This window comes from Bubalus kerabau, chromosome 6, assembly GCF_029407905.1.
Source record: "Bubalus kerabau isolate K-KA32 ecotype Philippines breed swamp buffalo chromosome 6, PCC_UOA_SB_1v2, whole genome shotgun sequence".
NCBI lineage: Eukaryota > Metazoa > Chordata > Mammalia > Artiodactyla > Bovidae > Bubalus > Bubalus kerabau.
Window position 1 is genome coordinate 52,035,097 of NC_073629.1, and position 17,482 is coordinate 52,052,578.

Consider the following 17,482-nt stretch of genomic DNA (forward strand, 5'->3'; position numbering starts at 1 on the left):
AGTAAACATCTTTTAATGTTTAATACTAGATGACAATAAATCTTGAATGAAATAACATTGTTTCATTAATTCTTCCAAACAGACTGGTTTGTGGACAGAACTTGAAAAGATTGAGAATAATTTCTTAAAGCCCCTCCATACAGGACTCAATATGTCAAAAGCACATTATGAAGCAGAAATTAAGAATAGCCAAGGTTGGTAATGTAAAATTTCATTTCCAGTTAAGCCTAAAAATTAGTCAGATTTTTTAAACTCATTTATATTCCAAATAAAGAACTTTATCTTGTACTTGTCTAACTTATAGCCAACAAGGAACCATGACAACTGAGTCATTTTATTTATAACTAAAATGATTCTTTGTGAATATATATTCCAATTAATACTGAAATTGGGTTAAATATTTAAACCAAACTGGAGCATAGTCTGGTTTAAAACCTCAAGTTCTGATTAGAAACTAATTGTATCACAAATATTTCTGTTTGGATATCATTGTACTTCTTTCAGTATTGAGGGGTCCATCCCCCATGATATCTTTACTAAATCTCGACCTCTACTAAATTTGTACAAATTACAAACAAGAATCTTAGGTCCAGAATTACTTTTTAAAGTCAGCGGTTCTAATAATCTTGTAATCTTTTCTATATAACTATGGTGGTATTTGTACAGACATCACTATAAATAAAAATTTTGTCTTAGTGTGATAGGTTTAATTCTGATTTTATGTTGACAAAAGTTTCATTCATCTTGTACATGCCAAAATAATGCTATTCACCTGAAGAAACATTAATTCACATGTTACAGAATTTTGATATTTTTATTTGTTCACAGCCGGTTTTTAGCATACCCTGAGCTATTAAATCTTCCCTGGTGGCTCAGTGGTAAAGAATCTGCCTACCAATGCAGGAGATATGGGTTCAATCCTGGGTCAGAAAGATCCCCTGGAGAAGGAAATAGCAACCCACTCCAGTATTCTTGCCTGGGAAATCCCACAAAGGACCTAGCAAGCAGGCTACAGTCCAAGAGTCGGACATGACCTGGCAACTAAACAACAACACAACTAGCTATTAAAACCATAAGACTTAATTTACACAAATAACTGGCATTTAAGTTAGTAAACAAATTATAAATTTATTATTGAAATCTGAGAGTTTTTAATGGTTAAGTGTGACACGGTTTTTTCCTTCTCTTATAGAAGTCCAGAAGTCTAAAGATCATTGTTCACTAAATGTAGGTAGAGAAGAGATCCCAAATATGCCTCCTGAAATGCAACTTAAGGTAGATATGAAATTTTCTTAAGCTACGTCCAACTGAACTCTTTTCTCTTTTTTGCTTTGCTTTGTTTTAAACGCAGCCTTAGTAACCAATTTTTCTTGGCATTATAGGTCCTACATTCAGCTCTTTTCACATTTGATTTGATTGAAAGTGTTTTGGCTCGAGTAGAAGAACTCATTGAAACAAAAACGAAGTCTACCTCTGAGCAAAATATGGGATAAAGTGAAAGCTCCATCTCCTAAATAAAAACTAGTAATACACTATTTTTCATTATGGTTTATTTAATACCTTTATAGAAGTTTTTCTGTAAAACACACTGAAAATAAATGTAGCTTCTCTTATCTGTTTCAGCAGTGACACATTATGGATCAGTAGCATTGTTTCCTTTTAAAAAGGTATCTATATGGTAAATAATGCCCATGTGTATTTTAAATACTACTGTTGAAAAATCTAATACGAATCAATAATGATTTCATAAAATGTACTGGAATTATCTTTATCCATACAGTTGTGAGTTTATAAAAATTCTGATACACTTTATGTTCCAGTTAGATGCTACTTTAGAACTCCTAGTGTTAAACTGGCTATCGTAGCTGTAGGAGCTTAGAGAAGAATTCTGAGTCTGTGTACTGCTCCTAATTTCCCTTTCTTTCCCTGCCTCAGGAGCCTTAGAGGGCAGAGTCCTCTATCACCAGCTTTCCAGCAGTAGTTACAGTGTAAAAGTACCTGTGAAGACTAATTTTAGAAATAGTGGCTTGTATTATAAAAAGGTATATATGACTTTTTCTTTAACCCAAGGGGCTACTTATTTGCAATTAAACATTTGTTGTTCCAACTTAATCTGTATCATTAAGAAGCTTCAATCTAAGTTTTATATACATGTACCAATATTTTTTGAACATTATTAAAGGAATTGACAGAACTCTGAAAGTAAAATCATTTTTAATTATATGTATTTTATTTTAATATCCTTCCCAAAGAACATTTAACAGTTATAGTTGATAATCTAATTTGGGTTAAATGTATCACTACTCAGTTTTATCTTTTGAAGTGTTTTCCACACAGGACTTTGCTCAATGATGTAAGCTTTAGTTGTTATCATTCTGTAGCAGATGCTATCTATGTATGATTTGGAGGTGATCTGGAAGAAGATATAAACATGCAACATTATTTAAGAAATAAGGTATTTTTTACAGGGTCACATCATAAAATACCTAACTTATTCAACAGGTATTAATCAGTACTATGTATGAGTTATTAGAGTAATAGAAAAATACCTGATATTTGTCTTTATGGAATTTCAAACATGCAAACCAGAAAAGTAGAATGCTATTAAGAATTGCTTCAACAGGGATCTGTTCCAAGTAAAAGAGTAAGGAACACCTAACTCTGCCTATGGGAGTTGGGAGCACACTTTATGGAGAATAAGCATGAAAAGAAAAGTGGAAACTAGTCAAGTTATAAAATAGCATGTTTGCACTCTGACAGTTCATGACTACCAATATTTATACTTGAGAATTTGAAAGAAGATTTAAGTAACCAGTAAGGCCAATACAATGTATATATGACCAAATGATCTTTTGACCTAAATGAGTGATTCTGATAGTTGCTACTGGAATTGAGAAGACTTGAGAGGCCAAGTTCAGGCTTGGGAAAGAGTTCCATGTGTTTGGAAATAGCAACTTCTCTAAGGGAAACAATATTTGTCAGTTCCATTGAATAGGGAATGCAAGTGAAGAATCTCAAAGTTTATCAGTGTGTATGTATGTATGTCATTTTCCTCAGGTGACTTACCTTAGCTATGGTGCACATAAGATTAATCGCATTTACTGGGTTGTGTACTGGAAGTATCCGTAAGTTACTACCCAGGAATCTGGGGGAGAAAAAAATCATTTAAGTTAAATAGATCATATGACTTAAATTTGTTATCCTAAGAGACAAAAATCCTTTATTGTTTGTCATTTGTTTATTCATTCATGCCTGCCTTATTCCACAGAGGATTTAATATGGCTTTAAAACCAGAACTTAATTGACTAAAAAGTGTTCCACTTCTGATTTAGTCTTGCTGAAGAATTCCATAAATCAGCATGCATTCTGAAACTTGTCACCCTCATTCATAGAAGAGCTCTTTGGCCTGTGTTGTATTAAAAATGAAAGGTTAACATTATAAAGTTTATCTTTTGGCAAAACATAATTCACTTGCCTGAAACAATTCAGAACTGAAGTACATAAAATAACTTAAGGAAAACAGGTCTGTAGTGTTACTGTCCATACCTCTGCTGAATCCTGAACATCAGTTTCCATTCTTCAGGTCCATGCAGGGCAGCAAACAGAACCAAAAAACTATTTTGGTGAATGTTAACAAACTTCTCAATTTTGGCTAGAAATGTTTCTTCAGCAGACATAAAGCATTCTCTAGCATTCATCAATAAAAATGCAACTCCTAGGAGAGGTGAACGTAATATAAAATGTCACTTTGTCATATTAATAAAATTTTTTTATAAACTTAGTAAAATCAACAAAAATAACTATAAGTTAAACATATATGTAAGTGTCCAGGCCTTAAACCCATAACAGATGGAAATCACTATAACAAAAGTCTTACACAGCAAAATAATTAGGTAGTTCTTTGAAGTGCTCTGTAATAAAAGGATGACAATCTAAATATTTAAGGGGAGAACCCTTTCTGGGTCAGTAACCGTTTTTTTTTTCCTTTAAGGCACTATCCACAATGAAAGTAAGGCCTAATTTTAGTTACATGTTAATTTTTCATGTTATAATTTTTAAAAGCTTGAAATCAACTGAAAAGTAGTTTTAAGCAAACTTTTAGTTATTCCTTGGAGAATCTTTTGTATCATAACATAAACCATTGTATAAATTAACACACTCAGGAGCAGATACCTAGGGTCTCTGAAACAGTATCAAGTGTAGAAGAATGCTCCAGAAGGCTTCCCTAGTAGTCTGCTGGTTAGGACTCAGTGCTTCCACTGCAGAGGGCACAGGTTCGATCCCTGGTCGGGGAACTAAGATCCTGCATGCCATGTGGCAGTCTTCCCCCAACCTCCCAAAAAAAGAATGGTCCAGAAGAGAAGCTTAATCTGATTAGCTCTTTAAAAGATGAGTGGAAGACACAATCTCAGGAAGTAAATAACTATGTGATTATACTAATTGAATGAACTTAACGCTAAAAATTTATATAACATTTCTGAATCTAAATTACCTCATCTGTAAGGTTGGAATAATAGTTCTTTGATAGGTTTGTTAAAAGGATTAAATAAGAGAATGTATATAAAGTGACCAAAGCATACAACAGAGTAGGTATTTACCAAAAATATTTTACTTCTCTCTAGAGGGCTCTTTATCCAGCCAGGAAGGATGAATGTGAGGTTGGACCATTTTCAGCTTGGATGTCTATTTCTAGGAGCTTTTGAAAGTGCTTGTCTTCCAAAATCTCTGTTAGAGTACTGGTCTATTCATAACCATTCTAATAAAATCCTTTACCTCCACATCTTATCACTTCTGTCATTTTCCAAGCACAAGTAGAGCTGCCCCCTTCCCATGTCCTCAGTTTTCTCATATCCTAATCTAATTCCTTTGCCTATGACTCACAGTTGTATAGTTTTATGATTTCAGGAACATGTGTCCCCATTTGGTTCTTTTAGTTAGTATTTGTTTATATTATGTTCAGTAAACTCTTGTACAAAATCATGAAAAACATTCTCCTGTATTGTTTTTTTTCCCACCTAATTTTTTTAATTGAAGGATGATTGCTTTACGTCCTCCATTGTTTTTATATATGGATTTTAATCAATATGATGCTAGCCTCTTCATTAATATGAGTAATATTTTAAATGTTGATTGTTAGGGAGGGTGGCTTTGTTGTACTTTCATGTTAGTTTCAAAGCAAGTAGTTTGTACCATCCTCTACTAGACTTCAGTGATTTAACTTTAGTTCAACAATTGTAATCTAAAAAGGAATATATTTTGTAATTGGCCATATGTACTGCTTTTGCAGGAGTAACAAAGTTTTATTACACATTCACCTTTCCCCAAAAATAACACCTTAAGCTTATTACTTCGTTACTGAACTACTGAATAATTAGAATTTACGTGCACGTATTTATTAACAAACTTAAATCAAGGAAGTCAGCAAATATACTGTACCAGAAAGAGAAAATATAATTGATCCATTTTCCACTGAATCTGAATACCGAACCTTGTGGCTTCGATTTTCTAGGGCAGCTGCAACTTCATAACTCTTAAAAAAAATTTTTTCAGAAATACAGACTTAAAACATGGTTTTAATAGTTAATTAAAGCTAATGAAAAAACATGAAGTTTAATAGCTTCTTTTATAACTGTACACTTAAAGATTTGATCATTGAGACACTAAATGTGCTGTCTCTATGGAGTAAAAAAACTTAAAAAAAAACTAAAAATATTTAGTTCTCCTGAAATACACTATGGGTTTGGAAATGAGTTGTGTACTAGTTATGTTACTTAGGGAAGAAACTAAGGACAATATTAAAGAATTAAACTATAAGAGCAAACACAAACATCTTTTTTAAAAGCAACTTGAAGATGGATTCTTCACATACCCATAATTATGTGGATAAATAGGAAATTAGAAATATTTGAGGCCTAGAAATTAGATGCTTAGTATTTAAACCAAAAGTCCTATTGTCTTCATACATATTTTCTAACTCACCTAAGCGCTTACAACATTTGAAAAGTTTACTAAAGGTAACTGTAAACAGATGAACTGGAGAATTGATTGTCTTTGTAGTTTTCTGTATGGCACGTCATGGTTCTGTCAGTCATCTAACACACCACATCTAAGAAACACGTCACCTTCTATTTATTCATTAATGCATGTCAGAATCCATCTTTAAGTTGTTTTTTAAAAAGAAGTTTGTGTTTGCTCTTATAGTTTAAATTCTTTCATATTGTCCTTAATTTTTTCCTTAAGTAACAGCCGTAGTAACACAACTCATTTCCAAACCCACAGTTTATTCCAGGAGAACTAAATATTTTTACTTTTTTTTTTTTTAAGTTTTTTTTCTCCATAGAGGGACCACATTTAGTGTCTCAATGATCAAATCTTTAAGTGGTACAGTTATAAAAGAAGCTATTAACAATTAGATATTGCCTAAAGCACTTCCCCAGTGGCTTAGCATTCATTATCTGCCTGCAATGCAGAAGACACAAGAGGAAGATCCCCTAGATGAGGGGCATGGCAACCCACTCCAGTACTCTTGCTGGGAAAATCCCATGGACCGAGGAGCCTGGCAGGATACAGTTCACTGGGTTGCAAAGAGTTGGATACCACTGAAGCGACTGAGCAAAGCATTAAAATATAAGTGGTTCATAGTATTTACTGACTGGTTAAAACTCAAGCTTGTTAGTCTCCAAGTAGATAGAAATCCCTTACATTTATTTTATATTTTGCCTCATTATTATTATATATTTGCCTATGTATATTTTAAGTACACAGGTTGGAATTAGGTACCAAATACTTGATTCCTTCCTAAAGATAGAGTATTTTATGCTACTCAAACAGATCCTGACCTAGAGTTCAATTAAGATTCTTCCCATGAGTTTTCTGCTGTTTTCAAATTATATATTGCTTCCAGTGATGGCAGACTAAGTAATTTAGGCCAACTCTCCTGCTGAAAGCATCTAGAAAAGCTGGAAAATTTTCAGAAATCTGCTTGAATGCATCAGAGAGCTAGCAGGATAGTGAAAAATTACAAGACCAAGACCTATACAGAAATTCAAAGATAAGAGATAGGCATTTAGGCCATTTTCTCCCCTGAGGGCATCTGTCAATTCAGGAAGAGACAGATGAGAGGCTGAAGAGAGCTTTTGACAAAAGTGGAACAGCTCTCACAGGGGCTGCAGCCTAGCTTCAAACCATTTCAATCCCTAAAATTGGATTAAAGTGATACTGTATTACTAGTGTTCCCAAGCACCTTGCAGAAGCACTCCCTAGAGCAACTCTTCTCAATTAGGTCTCCTCACTGCAGCTACAGAACAAAGAAAATTATCTGAATATTTTCTCAATTCAAACGTAACAAGTATCACTGAAATGAACAGGACATAAGCTCCTTTATTATATACAATAGAAGCTGGGTGGCCACATCAGCATATAAAAATATAGAACATCCAGTTGCAAATAAAAATATAAAACATCCAGTTAAATTTCAATTTCAGATAAACATGATATTTTAGTATTAATATAAGTATGTCCCATGCAATATTTGGGATGAACTTAAACTAAATTCATTATTTACCTGAAACTTTTAAGTTTAACTGAGTGTCCTATATTTTATCTGGAAACCCTGCTTAGAGAATTAAAGGTTTAATTTTCTCTCAGAATTAAGGTTTCTCTAGAGGAACATAACACTATTCTAGGCCTCAAATAATTTCTACAAACACTTTTTTTTCAAATACAAATTCCAACAATCAAAAATAATCAAACATATAAACAGACAAAATTACATGAAAAGAGAACTATGAGAAACAACAAGTAATAGAAACAGTAACAGGACATACAGTAAAGTTACATGTGTACCTTAAAATAGCTATTTACTATATTCAAGGAGATAAAATGCAAGATTGAGGATTTTGGTAAACAATTAGAAATTATATAAAAGGATGTAACAGATCAAATCAGTCAATCCTAAAGGAAATCAACCCTGAATATTCACTGGAAGGACTGATGGAGAAACAAGCTCTAATACTTTAGCCACCTGATGCAAAGAGGTGACTCACTAGAAAAGTCCCTGATGCTGGGAAAGACGGCTTCCCTTGTGGCTCAGCTGGTAAAGAATCTGCCTGCAATGCGGAAGACCTGGGTTCGATCCATGGGTTGGGAAGATCCCCTGGAGAAGGGAACTACTGCCCACTTCAGTATTCTGGCCTGGAGAATTCCCTGGACTATACAGTCCATGGGGTCTCGAGGAGTTGGACATGACTGACTTTGACTTTCACTGGGAAAGATTGAAGGCAAAAGAAGAAGGGGGTGGCACAGGATGAGATGGTTAGACAGCATCACCGATCAGTGGGCATGAATCTGACCAAACTACAGGAGATAGTGAAGGACAGGGAGCCTGGTGTGCTGCAGTTGATGGGGTTGCAAAGAGTTGGACATGACTGAGCAACTGAACAACTACAACAGATAAAACTTACTATAAATCTGAGATAAATCAGATCAACAGTTGCTTGAGGCAGGGAACTGGATAAAGGACTGATTATAAAAGGGCATGAAGTAATTTTCTGGAGTGATGAAAACGTTCTATATATTCTGGGATGATGGTTACACAGGTATACACATTTGTCAAAATTCATTAAGCTTACACTTTAAATGTGTGTATTTTATTGTATGTAAGTCCCACCTCAGTTAAATTGATTTTTAAAACATCTTTCAAGATCAAGGGGGAAACAAAAATATAGTTGATTCTTGTACAACATGGATTTGAACTGTGTGGGTCCATTTATATGTAGATTTTTTTCAATAAATACATATATTACACAATCTGAGGTTCACTGAATCCTCACACACAGAGCTGCTGATACAATGGGCCAAATGTAAATTTAAAGGTGAGTTTTCAACTGTGGAGGAATCAGTGCCTATAACTCCCATGTTGTTCAAGGGTCAACTGTATTTTGAGAGGAAGACTGAGATGGTCCTCATTGAGGTAATTTCTAAATTATATTATTCAGATTAAAAGGAAAATGATCCAAAACAGAAGGTTTGAGCCAAAAGAAGAAGAGCAAAGAAAGTAACAAAGACATGAGTAAATCTAAATAATTACTAACTTTAGAAAATAATAATAATGCTTTGTGGAGTTAAAAAATTGAGAGAATTTAAACTATATGATAACAACAAATACAATACAGAAGAGGGTGATTGGAATTAGTATTCTAAGATTTACTTGTCATGTAAGAGGAAGGTAAGTAGCAAACAGCCTTTTCCAGCAACCCAAGAGATGAGTCTATACATGGACATCACCAGATGATCAACACCAAAATCAAACTGATTGTGTTTTTTGTAGCCAAAGATGGAGAAGCTCTATATAGTCAGCAAAAAACAAGACCTGGAGCTGACTGTGGCTCAGATCTTAAACTCCTTATTGCAAAATTCAGGCTTAAATTGAAGAAAGTAGGGAAAAGCACAATGCCATTCATGTATGACCTGAATCAAATCCCTATGATTATACAGTGGAGGTGATGAATAGGTTCAAAGATTTAGATCTGGTAGATAGAGTGCCTGAAGAACTATGGACAGAGGTTCATAACATTGTACAGGAAGCAGTAACCAAAACCATTCCAAAGAAAAATAAATTCAAGAAGGCAAAGTGGTTGTCTGAGGAGGCTTTACAAATAGCTGAAGAAAGAAGTGAAAAGCAAGGGAGAAAGGGAAAAATACACCCCCAAAAATGCGGTGTTCCAGAGAATAGCAAGGAGAGATAAGGCCTTCTTAAATGAACAATGCAAAGAGAGAGGAAAATAATAGATTGGGAAAGATTAAAGATCTCTTCAAGAAAATTGGATATCAAGGGAACATTTCATGTAAGGATGGGCGCAATATAGGACAGAAATGGTAAGGACCTAACAGAAGCAGAAGAGATTAAGAAGAGGTGGCAAGAACATACAGAACTATACAAAAAAGGTCTTAATAACCCAGATAATCATGATGTTGTGGTGACTCACCTAAGGCCAGACATCCTGGAGCGTGAAGTCAGTGAAAGTGAAAGTCACTCACTCGTGTCCGACTCTTTGCGACCCCATGGACTATAAAGTCCATGGAATTCTCCAAGCCAGAATACTAGAGTGGGTAGCCTTTCCCTTCTCCAGGGGATCTTCCCAACCCAGGTCTCCCACATTGCAGACAGATTCTTTACCAGTTGTGTGAAGTCAAATGGGCCTTAAAAAGCATTAATACAAACAAAGCTAGTGGAACTGATGGAATTCCAGCTGAACTATTTAAAATCCTAAATGATGCTGCTGTTAAAGTGCTGCACTCAATATGTCAGTAAATTTAGAAAACTCATCAGTGGCCACAGGACTGGAAGTGGTCAGTTTTCATTCCAATCCCAAAGAAGGGTAATGCCAAAGAATGTTCAAAATACCGTACAAGTGTGCTCATTTCACATGCTAGCAAGGTTATGCTCAAAATCTTTCAAGCTAGGCTTCAGCAGTAGGTGAGCCAAGAACTTTCAGATGGATTTCAAGATGGATTTCAAAGAGGCAGAGGAACCAGAGATCAAACTGTCAATGTTCGTTGGATCATGGCAAAAGCAAGGGAGTTCCAGAAAAACATCTACTGCTGCTTCACTGACTATGCTGAAAACTGACTGTGTGGATCACAACAAACTGTGGAAAATTACTAGAGATGGGAGTACCAGACCACCTTATCTGTCTCCTGAGAAACCTGTACGCGGGTCAAGAAGCAACAGTTAAAACCAGACATGGAACAATGGACTGGTTCCTAATTGGGAAAGGAGTATGACAAGGCTGTATAATGTCATCCTATTTAACCTACATGCACAGTACATCATGCAAAATGCCAGGCTGGGTGAAGCCCAAGATGGAATCAAGATTGCCAGGAGAAATATCAACAACCTCAGATATGGAGATGATACCACTCTGATGGCAGAAAGTGAAGAGGAACTAAGGAGCCTCTTGATGAGGATGAAAGAGGAGACTGAAAAAGCTGGCCTGAAACTCAACATTAAAAAAACAAGATCATGGCATCCAGTCCCATCACTTCATGGCAAACAGAAGGGAAAAAAGTGGAAGCAGAGACAGATTTTATTTTCTTAGGCTCCAAAATCACTGCAGTGACTATAGCCATGAAATTAAAAGACACTTGCTTCTTGGAGGAAAGCTTTGACAAACCTAGACAGCATATTAAAAAGCAAAGACATCACTTTGCCAACAAAGGTCCGTCTAGTCAAAGCTATGGTTTCTCCAGTAGTTATGTATGGATGTAAGTTGGACATAAAGAAGGATGAGCACTGATGTATTAATGCTTTTGAATTATGGTACTAGAGAAGGCTCTTGAGAGTCCCTTGAACTGCAAGGAAATCAAACTAGTTAATCCTAAAGGAAATCAACCCTGTATATTCATTGGAAGGACTGTTGCTAAAGCTAAAGCTTCAATACTTTGGCTACCTGATGCAAACAGCCAACATATTGGAAAAGACTGATGCTGGGAAAGATTGAGGGCAGAAAGAGAAGGGGCGACAGAGGATAAGATGGTTAAATAGCATCACCCACTCTATGGACAAGAATTTGAGCAAACTTTGGGAGGTAGTAGAGAACAGAGGAGCCTGGGATGCTGCAGTCCATGCATGAGGTTGTCAAGAGTCAGACACAACTGAGCGACTGAACATCAAAAACAACAATAAAAATTTATTATTTACTTTGGACTCTGTGGGGCTAAGTATGTATGTATGTTAAATTTTCTAGGGTAACTATTAAAAAACAGAAATAGAGCATATAACTTCCAAAGCTAGTTAAAGGAAAAAAAATGAGACAATATTAACAATCAATACAAAAAGAGGCCAAAAAAAAAAAAAAAACACAAAAAACAGAAAAGGTGAGACAAATAGCATAAAATAAAGATAGATAAAACATAATAAATAAATTAAAAGCAGTTTTTTTTTGGCAAATTAGAATTGGTTGCTGTCTTCCTCTCTTAAAATCACTCTGACAAAGCTAAAGAAACGAGAAATATGGGAGAAAAATATGGATTCCAGAAATCTAACAAAAAGAAGCATGAAAAATTCCAGTGAAACTTAAGGCTGTCTTAAAACGGGTATGCAGCTAGATGGCTGAAGCCAACAAAGCAGAGGGCAGCTTGAGGCAACAATGAAAGAACAGGGTAGATTTTAAAAAATCATATTCAAAGTCTTATTCTAACCTCTCTCTTCTTTACCATGAAGAATCATCTCTTGCCCCCTCATTCTAGACATTAGGTGGTATCCGTAAGATAAACATCTGGGAAAGGGTTAGATAATCCTGCTAGTTGCAGAGTTAAAACACTGATCAATTGCCCTCAGGCATTCAACTTCCCATTCCTTCCTCCTTCAAGCTGTAGGGACAAGTCTAGACAGGTCAGTTCCTGTTGTTTACTTCTCCAAAAAACCTTAAGTAATATATGTTCATATGAATTGTTGTTTCTGGAATCATTTAACATCTCTTAGAATAGGCTCAGTGAGAAAAAAAAAAAGAAAAACTTAAGAAAATGTCCAACTTTCAGATATTTAGAGAAGTAGGAAAATGGATGCAGTGATCTTCCTAATTTATCTTTAAAATACATTTTAGATTATATACTTGCTGATTCACACAACTTTGGATAATCAAGCTAAAGGTATTTTAAAATACTGTTCTATTGCTTAATTTTAAATTCAAGATCAATGGCCCAAATGCCTCTTTTACCTTAAGAGATGAGCTAATAATAATAGTGGTTGTCCATTTTATTTTTTCTTTTCCATCACTTTCAGCCATCTCTTTGGATCAAATCAGCTTCTGGTAGTGCCAACAATCTGAGAAAAATAACAGCAAAAATAACACATAGAACTGTTTGCTTGATGAATGAGTAAATTTCAGAAAGAAATAAAATTAGGGTAATGGAGACATTCTAAAGAATATCTGACAGTCAAAATTTGACACTAAAAGTGTATCTGTCTTGTTATACATTGTTTTTGTTAAAGTCACTTCAGTTGTGTCTGACTCTTTGCAACCCTATACCTCAGTAAGTAAAGAATCTGCCTGCAATGCAGGAGACTGGAGTTCAATCCCTGGGTCTGAAAGATCCCCTGGAGAAGGAAATGGCTACCCACTCCCGTATTCTTGCCTGGAAAATCCCATGGACAGAGGAGCCTGGTGGGCTGCAGTCCACGGGGTCGCAGAGTCAGGCACGACTGAGTGACTAACACTTCACTTCATGGACTATACCCCCATCAGGCTCCTCTGTCCATGGGATTCTCCAGGCAAGAATAGTGGAGTAGATTGCCATGCCCTCCGGGGATCTTTCAGACCCAGGGATTGAACCTGCGTCTCTTACATCTCCTGCATTAGCAAGCAGATTCTTCACCTCCCGCGCTACCTGGGAAGCTCATTATACTTTATATGTTAAGCTCACTCAGTATTATGCTCTCCATTAACAATTATTACAAGCAATGGTTCCCATTTCAGAGCATTAGAGAAGAAAGATGTGTCAAGGACTATGAAAGATCTGAAATTTTATCCTACTTGCAAACTAAAAAGTTAACCTGCAAGAGTTTCATGGGTACAGGGAAAGACAAAAGACTCTTGGATTAGAGACAAAGGACAGTTTTCTACTCATAGCAACAGGAGTATCACCATTTTCTTCTAGCAGTTCCCCAAGGGCAGTTCCCATGGGGTGATGAGAAAAAAGCCATCTGTACACACAGGGAGTTACACTACAAGAAAGGAAGTTAGAGCTCAGAAAGCCCCAACCTTTTCTAAAGAGACTGCAAGCATACCTGCCCTCTGCTCTAGAGGCAAATAACATAACTATCTCTAACTTACTATACAAACATCCTTTGAAAGTTCAGGGGTGGGGCATTTCTAAAAAGTTCACTGGTGATGCTTGTTGATGCTGGCCTGGGGACCACATTTTAAGAACTCCTACACTAAGGGAAGAAAAAGCATTCTAGGCAGCGATAACACAACAACAAAGCATAGTATACTAGCAACCCGATAATAAAAGAAAATGATGTAATAATAGAATTCTGTTATTCTGTTCAGTGCACTAAAGTTGAAGATATACATGTCTGGGGTAGTTGGGTGGCAATAAAAGTGAAAATTACTGCAAAGCTAGTAGCATCAAACTGAATTTAATTATGGTCTGAATTTGGCACTTTTCTGATATTGAGACTAAACACCCTTAAGCTATATTTCCATTTCTGTGACAAGTTTTGCCCATTTTTCTATTAGATTTCCTTTTCTCCTTCATTTGTAGGATTTCTTTACATATTCTGGATATCAGTCTTTATTAGCTATGTCTGTTTTCTCCCAGTTTGTACTTGTCTTTCCCTTCTTTACGGTAATATCTGATACACACAAGTGAAAATTTTCAATAGTCAAATTTATCAATCTTTTCATTTATGATTAGTGCTTTTTTGTTTCTCTGTTCCAAAGTCAAATATTCTCCTTCATTGTATTCTAAATTTTTAGTTTGGCCTTTCAAATTTAAGTTTTTAATTATTCATCCGGATTTTTTGTATGGAGTCTTAAGTAGGGATCCAATTTCATTTTTTTGAAACTATGGCTATCTAGTTGTCCCAGAACTGTTTATTCAGTCTCCTTTCTCCCCCTGGTCATTAATAATACCACCTTAGTCATACAATGTTTCTATATTAACAGACATGTTTTTGGGTTCTCTATTCTATTTAGTAGCTCAATTTGCTTATTCCTAAATCAATGTCATACTGTTTTTTTTAATTATCATAGATTTAAAAAAAGTCTTGATATCTTTATGGGAAGGCTCTCCATCTTAACTCTTTTTCAGTTGTGATGTAGATATCCTTTGGTCATTTTTCATCCCTATAAATTTTAGAGTCATCATGTCAATTATTTTAAAAAACCCTGTTGGTTAAAGATTGTTTGGGGAGTTTGTTGTAATGTTTTTGCTGTAAAAAGTGTTTCAAATTCTGCTGAAATGTTGCTGAAAAGCATGGTGCTTGTAACAGTTCAGCAATCCATGGCTGCTCCCTCGGGCTTACTTCTACTCTCCCTCTGAAGCAGGTTAGCACTGAAGGTGGTATGGACAAGATTTCATATGTGTTCAATTGTTTGTTTCTTCTTCCTTCTCCCTTGGCTCCCCCCTAACCCTCCTTAGCTCCCTCAACCTCTTTTGTTCAATGTATGTATCTTAAAGCTAATTTTTACTACTGGACATCTGACTGGAGCCATAGATATAGAATCTGTATTGTTCAAAACACAGCATGGAATTAACATTAAACTTAAATAAAACTGAATTTAAAATGCAAAAAAAAAAAAAAAAAAAAAGAAAGAAACCCAAAACAAAAAGCCCTACTAAAGACACTTTTTAAAATTAGAAATGCATTTACCTATAAAACAGTTTTGGAAAAAAGCTTTTTTTTTTTTTGGCCATGCCATGCAGCATGCAAGATCTCAGTTCCCTGAAGAGGGATCAAACCCATGCCCCTTGCAGTGGAAGCATGGCATCTTAACCACTGGGCCACTGGAGAAGTCCCAAAACTAAAATTTTTATGAACTTGAGACTTTCCACCTGTGAATATATCTCCTCATATTTAGGACTTATAAACACTCAAGTGTTTTCATTTAATATTGTGTCATAGGCATTTTCCTTACATATTTTTAAAAATATGTAAAGGCTGGGTAACTTTCTTTTGTATAGATATGACACACTTTATTTGACAATTATATAGGGAAGGAAAAATAATTTCTCCTCTATCCTTCTGAGTTCTTGGCTTAGACCCTCACTTATTATAAAAGACAGATAAGAGAAACACGAACAGAATTGTATTAACATGTACACCTCATGTATACATGGGAGATACCCAGAAAAATTGAGTAAATCCTTGAGATGGCTCAAGCTACCACCTTAAATACCATCTTCAGTTAATGACAAAAGAAAGACATCGTGGGGGAGGCCAATTATGGAAGGGGCTTCCCTGGTGGCTCAGAGGGTAAAGCATCTATCTGCAATGTGGGAGACCCTGGGTCGGGAAGATCCCCTGGAGAAGGAAATGGCAACCCACTCTAGTATTCTTGCCTGGAGAATTCCATGGACAGAGAAGCCTGGTGGGCTACAATCCATGGAGTCACCAAGTTGGACACAAATTATCAACTGAACAACAATTAGGAAAGGCACAGTACCAAGGGTAAGTTTTGTTATGCAGATTTAGGTTGGTGCCATTTCCACTGATAGGAGTTTCCTGTGATTTAGAATCATCCTGCTGCTACTTTCCCAGAAACAGAGAAGAAGACACCTACAAAAGATTTCCTTCATAAATGTAAATATCCTTCACAAAAGGGTAACTTCTACTCTGTTTTCAGAGCTTCTTCCGTGTCTGTTTTTTTAAAAATAATCAGCTCAAAATAATCCTTACGCCAAATAGGCATATTCTAGGGTGGCATTTCTGCTACCCTTCAATTATCACTGGTGATTTAAATTCGGCATTTGATCTGGTCGCAAATTTTTCCAATTACAACTGACTTTGCAATACATGGAATTACCCTTCAAAACCATAAATATCATATTCCTCCCCAATTAAAAATCCTTCAATACTTCACCATGGCTTACAGAACAAAGTCTAAACTGAAGGTATACAAATTCTTTCCTATTCAGCCTCATGTCCTGCCATTCCTCAACATATTACAAATACTTTAGCTATTCTGAAGAACTTGTAGTCCTGAACAAAATGTTTTTCACATCTCATCCCTTTACATGTTTTTAAGTAAAACTCCCCTCTTCTCCTTGACAATTCCTATGTAATTTTAATAAGCAGTTTGCGCTTTTCCTATTCTCTACAGGCAATTAGGACCTTTCTCTTTTGTAGAACTATAGTACTCCAAGCTTATCTTTATTATATCAATCATTAATATAGTTATATTTGTTTATATAGCTGTATTCTCAATGAAAAGACTTCTCACTGGAAGCTCCTCAAGGAGTGGGACCATGTTTTATTCATCTTCGTATTCCCAACGCCGAGCACAGTGCCCAGCACTTTTAGCAAGTTAAAACAGTAAGTCCAGATATCAGAAGCAAAATAAAGGTCGAAGCAAAATAAAGGTCACAGCAAACTGGGAAAAAGTAAGGGGGTTACTGGTTGACTACCATGAAGAGGGAGGTTTTTGCCATGTGCCTTTCTTATGTGTTAGGAAATCTGAGGTGCAGAGATGGATTAAATTAGTTTAGGAGAATAATATAAGACACACATTCCAACTTTTTGGTAGAAGACCCATGGTGTAGTAGAAAGACCACGAGTTAGACCAGGGATCTAGTCTTGTTACCTATTACTGTGGTCATTCAATGTCTGAGCATATTTTCATGGGAATATAATGAAAAACAACAACAAGAATAACACTGGGCTTTCTATTATCTCAGAAAAGTTAAGAAAATCAAATGGCATAATACATAGGAAAACATAAATATGACATATTATATTATTACCATCAATACATAC

The 17,482-nt window shown here is 35.6% G+C and overlaps 2 protein-coding genes across 6 annotated transcripts in view; one reads left to right on the top strand and one right to left on the bottom strand.

Moving 5' to 3' along the window:
* Positions 1-2,194, top strand: part of GLMN (glomulin, FKBP associated protein) — a 45,178-nt gene extending 42,984 nt beyond the window's left edge. For 2 of the 3 annotated variants that reach the window (XM_055585161.1, XM_055585160.1), the window contains exons 17-19: positions 83-194; positions 1,193-1,275; positions 1,383-2,194. In XM_055585161.1, the coding sequence (XP_055441136.1) occupies positions 83-194; positions 1,193-1,275; positions 1,383-1,493 (306 nt within the window). In that variant the 3' untranslated portion in view covers positions 1,494-2,194. The remainder of the gene's footprint in view (positions 1-82; positions 195-1,192; positions 1,276-1,382) is intronic. The other variant, XR_008715780.1, reaches the window with a different exon arrangement.
* Positions 2,195-2,211: 17 nt separating this feature from the next.
* The window catches only part of C6H1orf146 (chromosome 6 C1orf146 homolog), a 33,181-nt gene continuing 17,910 nt past the window's right edge, over positions 2,212-17,482 (bottom strand). For all 3 annotated transcript variants that reach the window (XM_055585171.1, XM_055585170.1, XM_055585172.1), the window contains 5 exons: positions 12,720-12,826; positions 5,437-5,530; positions 3,547-3,715; positions 3,067-3,145; positions 2,212-2,413 (listed from right to left, as the gene is read on the bottom strand). In XM_055585171.1, the coding sequence (XP_055441146.1) occupies positions 2,279-2,413; positions 3,067-3,145; positions 3,547-3,715; positions 5,437-5,530; positions 12,720-12,788 (546 nt within the window). In that variant the 5' untranslated portion in view covers positions 12,789-12,826 and the 3' untranslated portion in view covers positions 2,212-2,278. The remainder of the gene's footprint in view (positions 2,414-3,066; positions 3,146-3,546; positions 3,716-5,436; positions 5,531-12,719; positions 12,827-17,482) is intronic.